Source organism: Asparagus officinalis, chromosome 4 (assembly GCF_001876935.1).
Source record: "Asparagus officinalis chromosome 4, Aspof.V1, whole genome shotgun sequence".
NCBI lineage: Eukaryota > Viridiplantae > Streptophyta > Magnoliopsida > Asparagales > Asparagaceae > Asparagus > Asparagus officinalis.
The window spans coordinates 54378554-54387034 of NC_033797.1; the positions used below are offsets into that span (position 1 = coordinate 54378554).

The following is an 8481-nucleotide window of genomic DNA, read 5'->3' on the forward strand; positions in this document are numbered from 1 at the left end:
TTCATGCTTTGAGTGTTTGTTTGAATAAAAATGTATGTTCGTTTGAATAAAAGTGTTTGTTTGAAATGAAAGCGACTAGTCTATCCACTAACTTCCGACATTGAATGCGACTACTCTACCCACTAACTTCTGACATTGAATATGACTTGTCTATCTACTATATTACAAAAATTGAACGTGACTACTCTACCCACTAACTTCTGACATTGAATGTGACTTGTCTATCCACTATATTACAAAAATTGAACGTGACTACTCTACCCACTAACTTCTGACATTGAACGTGACTTGTCTATCCACTATATTACAAAAATTGAACGTAGCTACTCTACCCACTAACTTCTGACATTGAATGTGACTAGTCTACCCACTAAACTTTTCACAAATGAGGAAATATTTTGTACAGCAGGGAAGCAAATGGAAAGCAACCGGAGAGAGAAAGTTTTGGAGAGCAAAAATTGCCCATGGGCAAATCTAAATGTGTGGGTCCCACCAGTGTACTAGAAATCAAAAAAAAAAATTAAAAGCACAGCACGGTCTCACCAGTGTACTAGAAATAAAAAAAAAAGTAAAAGAAAAGCACGGTCCACCAGTGTACTAAAATAAATATTATTTAATTTATTATTTTGGCCCATAATTGACTGAAATTGATATTTAATTTTTATATCAATATTTTTCATTTTTCGAGCTCTATAAATAGAGCCTAAGTTTGTGTCATTTGGACAACAAAAAAAATTCGAGTTTTTTACACCCTATTTTCATTATTTTTTAGAATCTTCATCCTTCTTCATGGATCCTTCACAAAATTTTAATTTTTCCATGAACTACAACTTTCCCAACCAACCCCAGAATTCGAATATGCAACCTCAAAATCCAAATATGCAACGCCCGGAAAGTACTCAGAATATGGGGCTGCACCCCAATTTTCCAATGCCGTATATGATGCCACAAAATTTTGGCATGCAATACCCATACAACCATCCTTATATGCCATATGGCTATCCACCAGTCACTGGAAATAGCTATGTTCCAGGCCACATGAATGATCCAAGCACAGATCCGACTATTGATCCAAACACACCCCGTTTCAGTAGCGGATCGACTGATATTCCAGAATTTTCCACCCAGATTTCGTTGGAAACTGCTGGAGGGGATACTCCCCATAGTTTTCTACCACCAACTCAACAATCAGCCAAGAGAACAAGTTACGATACTTGGAGCACCGAGGAGAACAAAATCTTACTAACGGCTTATTTTCATGTTAGCAATGACAGTGAATTGGGGATAAATCAAAAGGGCGATACTTTCTGGGGTAAAATTACAGACTATGTGAACGAGCGCACACAAAGTGGGAAACAGAGGACTTCAGGGCGGTGTTCTGCTCATTTTCGACATTTGAATAAAAAGATAAGCAGCTTTGTTGGTTGTTATCGTGCTGCATGCAAGGAGAGGCGAAGCGGTTGGTCCGATGAGAATTACATATCCAAGGCTGTAGAGTTGTACCAAGAGAATGAAAATGCGAGGTTTACGTTGTTGGATGAGTGGAAGCTAGTTCGTCATCAACCAAAATATATGACAGGAGCAAATGAATCTGGCAGTAGTGGATCTAAAAGAAAAAGTAGTGGTGAGGACGTTGAATCTCCTTTCCCCTCACTTGTACGTCCAGAGGGGAGAGATGCATCGAAGAAGAAATCTAAAGCTTCCTCAAGTAAAGCATCCACTTCTAGAAAAGCAAAATTCTCCATTGAAGAGGAGTTGTCGAAATTAACCTCTAAGAATGACAACATTGAACAGAACATGGCTAATACTGTTTCCGCCATGCTGGAGTTTGCTGCAGGTCAGAAGGAAGTTGCACGTATTGAGAAGATGAAAATGTGGATGATCTTGAAGAACAAAGAAGATCGGGATGATGAAGATGAATATGCATATAGGATGTTGAAGAAGGAGTTGTTTGAAGAAAAATTTGCATAATCTGTGTTGCACTATTGTTTCAATTATTGTAATGTGTGTTTCATGCTTCTGAAATTGAACGTGACTATTCCACCCACTAACTTCTGACATTGAATGTGACTTGTCTATCCACTATATTACAAAAATTGAACATGACTACTCTACCCACTAACTTCTGACATTGAACGTGACTTGTCTATCCACTATATTACAAAAATTGAACGTGACTACTCTACCCACTAACTTCTGACATTGAACGTGACTACTCTACCCACTAAACTTTTCATTCAATATTGTTAAATAAACTGATTGGAATCCGGAGGTCATTCATTATAAATAGGAAACCACACATCAGATGAAAACCACTCATTATCAACACTTATCCACCAATGGATCTACCCCCAAATGACTTCAATTTCGAAGAATACTTTCGACAACAGTTGGAGTTGCAAAAATCTATACTCGAAAGGCAGCAACAACTTCTTGAAGAGTTGCAACGTAGAAACGAGCAACCGCGTAAGAGAAACTCCATATATAGGAATCATGAAGCTGCTCATCAGAGGCTCATGGCAGACTACTTTGATGAGTCCTGCACATACACTGATATGCAATTCCGACGAAGGTATCGAATGAAAATGCCATTGTTTCTACGAATTGTAGACTCTTTGTCAAACTACGACAACTACTTCACACAAAGGCGCAATAGTGCAGGAAAGCTTGGTTTGTCGCCTATCCAGAAGTGTACAGCTACCATACGCATGCTGGCATATGGAGTCGCAGCAGATGCTTGTGATGAGTACGTGAAGATAGGAGAAACCACTGCACTTGAGTGTACTCGAAATTTTTGTGACGGGGTAATTGCCTTGTTTGAAGATGAATACTCGAGACGACCAAATGTGGAAGACTTGCAGAGGTTACTCCAAGTTGGTCAGGAGCGTGGTTTCCCTGGAATGGTTGGAAGTATCGATTGCATGCATTGGCAGTGTAAGAATTGTCCTAAGGCTTCGCAAGGGCAATTTACTAGTGGACACAAGGGCACCGCTACAGTTATCCTTGAAGCAGTTGTGTCATATGATTTGTGGATATGACATGCTTTCTTTGGTTTACCTGGTACATTGAATGACATAAATGTACTAGATAGGTCACCGGTATTTGACGATATTGTGTCGGGTGAAGCTCCGCGGGTAAACTACACAGTGAATGGGCGGGAATACAATCTTGCATTATCTTGCTGATGGAATCTGTCCTAAATGGCCTGTCTTCGTCCAGTCAATTCAAATGCCCCAAGGCAACAAAGCACAATTGTTTGCCAAACAACAGGAATCGTGCAGGAAAGACGTGTAACGTGCATTCGGCGTTCTCCAGGCACGTTTCGCTATTATTCGTCAACCAGCTAGAATGTGGGATCTTGAAGTCTTAGGTAAAATAATGAGGGCGTGCATTATTTTACATAATATGATAGTAGATGATGAACGAGAAACGTATTCACGGAACTAGGAGAATCTCGACTTTGAACAGTCCAACAATGTTGCCTCTAGCTCCTCTTTCAATGCTCAAACGCAAGTGTTACCCGAGTTTGAAGTGCATGTTCAAGGCCGATTCGAATCAGACATTCACACCAGGGGAGAACTTCGTGATAGGGCCCAACATATTCAGTTGAAGAAGGATCTCGTTGAGCACATTTGGCAGAAATTTGGAGCAACCCTCGATTAGATTTAAAAGTTTTATTTTCTAATTTTCTAATGTTTAGTGTGTTTTTTCTGGTACGTTTCAATAATTTATATATGTTAAGTTGGTTTGATGATTAATAATATCGTGTGTTGTGTTGTTTTTTAAGTAATTTTTAAATTTAATTAATGCCATTTAAAAAAAATTATATATTATTAATTGCAAAATTAATGCTATTTTTAAATATTATATATTATTTATAAAACATATGTGAAATAAATAAATATGAATGTAGAATGAATAAATATGGTGGGGTATATGATAGAGTGATGTGGATGAAAGATAAAATATGGTGGGGTATAGATGAAGTAAAAAAGTACATATTTGCCTTCCTACTGTGGAGCTGAAAGAAAAGAGGGTGCTAAATATTGAATTGGTGGGGACATAAGCTGAGGTGGATGGCAAATCTTGCCCATCTGCTGCTGATAGTCTTAGGTGATCATTTACATTGTGTGTATATCAAACATCCATACTATTATATAAAAAACCAAGTGAGGCATTAAAAAAATGAATTACTGCAGGACATATCACCCCTTTCTATTGTGATTTGAAGGGTAAAGTTATAATTTATAATATTTGTTCTTTTTCTTCTTTTTCTTTTTTCAAGAATATACTAGATCAAATTTGTTGATGTTCGTGAACACACAGTCGATGAGGGTCTTCCGTTGATGATGGAGGCTCGGAGGATAAAAGGTGGGGCTGACTCCTCCTCCGACTTTACGCCTGATTTTGAGCGTGCGGGGTGGACTGATAACCTGCACATGCGAGAATCGCAGGAGTACGGGGCTAGTTTCCCCTGTGGTACCTCCGACGGTCAAGTCAGCTGGAGAGCTTGAGGGAGGTTTTTTGGGAGGTCCCTGGGCCATTGAGGTCCTAGCAGGGGGTCCTTTATAAGAGTTGAATTTCTTTTTATGCCAAGAATAAGGGGGGAGTAAAGTTCAGATGTTAAACAGGAGGGCGGTTGCAGGGTGGGTAGATAGGCGGTTGAGTCATCCTTCTCCTTCCAGATATCGGCTTGCGATTGGAAGGGAAGTCATTCGAATACAGGAGAGAGGTGTCCTCTTAGTATCTTGGATTTGACAGATGAGGTAGGAAAGATGATAGGCCCACTGCTCGGTCGTCCTTCCCCCTCCAGATGGCGGCTGGTGAATGAAGGGGAAGTTATTCGAGCCCAGAAGAGCATCATGGCGATCCCAGAGAAGTGACTTGTGAGTAGAATAAGCGGCTTATGCAGGGGATCTGTCAGAGCAGAGACCTCAATGGGACTGATCAGTGCTATTGTGTTGATTGACATTTGAAGTGAGCTTGGTCAGATCTTATCCCTTTAGTCGAGGCGGGTTGATCTGCGAGTCATCATTATGATTTGCCGACCTGATAGTCGAGTGAGCTTTGGGTATAGTGTATGCTCGAGACGTCTGCTCGAGGAGTCTTCTTAATTACGAGGGACCGACTGGTCCCGCACTTCTAGTCGGTCATGATAACTCTTGGCCGAAAGATGGCTTGTCTGCTCAATTGGCCAATAGACTTGACCTCGGCTGTGCTCTAAAACCGGTTTGGACCATGACTTTTTAAAGCCTATGCAAATAATCTCTTGGTACTTCTCTTTAGATGGTAAATTATCATAACAGTTTGCCCATTTCATTCGGAGTTGACTTTAGTCGGGTCCGAGTGAAATAAGTATGAGTTTGCTTGGGGTGTTGAAACTTTTTAGCCAGTTGATCGTGGTTGGAGACGTGGCGTGGGATTTGCTAACCGCAATCTTCTGTAGATTAATGATGTCGGTATTGGGAACCACTTTTTTCAAAGGAAACGAGGCGTTGTGGGTAGAGTGAATGACACCTTTACTTGCCAATTGGTTGGCGTAAGCTACTACGAGTAGCGGGTTGCCTTTTTGAGCGATTTGTTTCCGATTTCCAAAATAGATCTTTCTCAGTTACTCCAGGATTGCGCATCTTGAATTCTCCAGCATGCTCCTTCGGAGGTTTATAAATAAATCCTGGCGCTATTTTGAAGGAACATTCTACATCAGGAATATTTCTTATTGTTAATTCTTCCTTCCTCCTAAGAGATTTTTATCATGGGTTTTCCTCAGAACGATCGCGTGAGGAAACTCAGGGTCCTGTATCTGTCTAGGCCGAGGATGACTTTGGATGAGGCAAACTGGTTGCATGATAAGTATGACATTTCTCGTGTGACGATGACTGTGGGGTCACCGGACAGCCTTACTCCGGTGCATATGCATGGGGAGGATCGAGTGACTCTCTATCTGGCGCATCTGTAATGTGGACTGCGCCTGTCGTTGCATCCATTCGTCAGGGAGGTCTTTGTGGTTTTGGGGGTTTCCCCCTGCTAATTTCACCCACACGCCATTTATACTTTGATGACGTTCATAGACACTTGCTCTGAGGTAGGAGTGGGGCCCAACATTAGTTTGCTTGGGCACGTGGTTAGTGTGGGGTCTGTTAACAGAGACCCACACTATCTTTTTCACTGTCGAGGCGATTTCAGCTTGGACACCTATTTCACTGAGCTGAATGAAGAATGGAAGAAGTTCTTCATCTGGGTGTTCGGCACCGACGACATACTATCCTGCTCAGGTTGGCCTGAAGTGCAAGAGAGCGTATTGGAGCCGAGGGTTCTTAGTGATCTCGAGGCTGGAGATCTTGAGAAGCTCCGGCATCACCTCGCTCTTCAGGAGTCCAGAGCTCTGGACGGAGAGGAATTCCCGGAGATGGGAAGGTCCTCCTCGTCTTCCTCCGACTCTGAAGCAATAGTCCTTCCTCTACCAATGGAGGTCTGTAAAAGAGGAGCCGACTGGGACAGTGGTTCTGAGCCTTAGGAGAAGTTCTTTTTGTAAGCCTTGTTAGGCCTTTTGGTAAAAAATGTACAAAACTCCTTTCTGAATGAGAAACGATTTATTCTGTTTTCTGCTTTTGAGAACTGCAAATGCTTGATAGAATAGTTGATCATGTTGTGGCTCCATTTTTCTTTTTGAGAAGAATGTTGGTCTTTGTAGATTAGATATCATATGCGGGATAAGTGGCGACGTCTTTGTTTTTCCTGTTTGGTCGGAAAATAACTTATAAAAGTTGACTCTGGGGTTTTGTCTTTGGTTTGTCTAGGTGGGGAACTATAGATTTGATTGCCGATTTGTGGAGTCTTTGTACTTTAGGCTACTCCTGACTGGGAGCCAAGTCCTTCGGAACCGACTAGGAAGTCGTTGTGCCTTGGTTGATTCTTAGATAAAGAGCCAAGAGCTTTGTTCTGACTGAGAAGTCGTTTTGCCTTGGACTTATTCTTTAGGAAGAGTCAAGGGCTTTGTTCCGACTGAGAAGCCGTTTTGCCTTGGACTTATTCTTTAAGAAGAGCCAAAGACTTTGTTCTGACTGAGAAGTCATTTTGCCTTGGACTTATTCTTTATGAAGAGCCAAGGGCTTTGTTCCGACTGAGAAGTCATTTTACCTTGGACTTATTCTTTAGGAAGAGCCAAGGGATTTGTGCCGGCTGAGGAGTCGTTGTACTTGGTTTTACCCCGAGAAGGTACCAAGATCTTGACCACTATGGACGATGAGAGCAGAAGGAATTAAACCATATGTTGTGTCTTGGGCTTACCTTTAAGAAGAGCCAGAGGCTTTGTGCCGACTGAGGAATCGTTGTGCCTTGGTTTTACCCTGAGAAGGTACCAAGGTGTTGACCACTATGGACGATGAGAGCAGAAGGAATCGAACCATATGTTGTGCCTTGGGCTTACCTTTAAGAAGAGCCAATGGCTTTGTGCCGACTGAGGAGTCGTTGTATCTTGGTTTTACCCTGAGAAGATACCAAGGTCTTGATACCGATTGAGGAGTCGTTGCGCCTTGGGCCTATCCTGAGGAGGTGCTAGGACCTTGTGACCGACTGAGGGGTCGTGGCGCCTTGGGCCTGTCCTGAGGCGGCGCCAGGATCTTATGACTGACTAAGGAGTCGTTGCGCCTTGGGCCTGTTCTGAGGCAGCGCCAGGGCCTTGTGACCGACTGAGGGGTCATGGCACCTTGGGCCTATCCTAAGGTGGCGCCAAGGCCTTGTGACCGACTGAGGGGTCGTTGCGTCTTGGGCTTGTCCTGAGGCGACGCTAGGGTCTTGTGACCGACTGAGGAGTCGTTACGCCTTAGGCCTGTTCTGAGGTAGCGCCATGGTCTTATGACCGACTAAGGAGTCGTTGTGTCTTGGTTTTACCCTGAGAAGATACCAAGATCCTGGCACCGCCTCAGAACAGGCCCAAGGTGTTGCCTCAGAATAGGTACCACGACCCTGAGAAGGTACCGACTAAGGAGTCGTTGCCTAGACGACTTGGTCTTTGATGTCTTTCTTTTTATTTGACACTTTCATTGATTGTTTGAAATTTATACATAACAGAGTACAGTTCACTCATACTCATCGCTCAGTTGATGTCGAAATCTTGTTTCTTTGCTCAGATGCATTTTGGAGACGGCTTCCTGCTGGGGACAGGGTCACTGAGACGGAGCTTTCTTGGCTGTTTCTTTTTGCCTGTGAACATTCCAGTTTGATGAGAGCGAGCTGTTGCTTCATTGGCTGTCTTTGTTGCTAAACTGAGGAATGCCCATAATCAGGGGGGTTGTTCTTTCTCTCGAGGGTGAGCTGTTTGGCTTTGGACGTTGTTGAGTTGTTGGCATATTTTCCATTTCATCAGCCAATGACCTTTCTGAATTTTGAGTTTTTGCTAAGGTCCTTGCTGGTCGACGGTGAACACGGGGATTTTCAACAGATCTTACTTGTCCACCGTCGGTTGCTCTGTTAAGCCCA

The 8481-nt window shown here is 42.7% G+C and overlaps 2 protein-coding genes across 2 annotated transcripts; both read left to right on the forward strand.

Annotated features, from left to right (window-relative positions):
* LOC109838733 lies at positions 907-1971 on the forward strand. Its single transcript, XM_020407156.1, has one exon. It carries the CDS (start codon positions 907-909, stop codon positions 1969-1971), a length of 1065 nt encoding a protein of 354 aa, XP_020262745.1.
* On the forward strand, positions 2340-3038 carry LOC109838734. Its single transcript, XM_020407157.1, has one exon. The coding sequence runs from the start codon at positions 2340-2342 to the stop codon at positions 3036-3038; it is 699 nt and encodes a 232-aa protein (XP_020262746.1).

Bases quoted from the DNA above. Each gene is read 5' to 3' on its own strand.
- LOC109838734 (XM_020407157.1), top strand. From the start codon at position 2,340: ATGGATCTACCCCCAAATGACTTCAATTTCGAAGAATACTTTCGACAA.
- LOC109838733 (XM_020407156.1), top strand. From the start codon at position 907: ATGGGGCTGCACCCCAATTTTCCAATGCCGTATATGATGCCACAAAAT.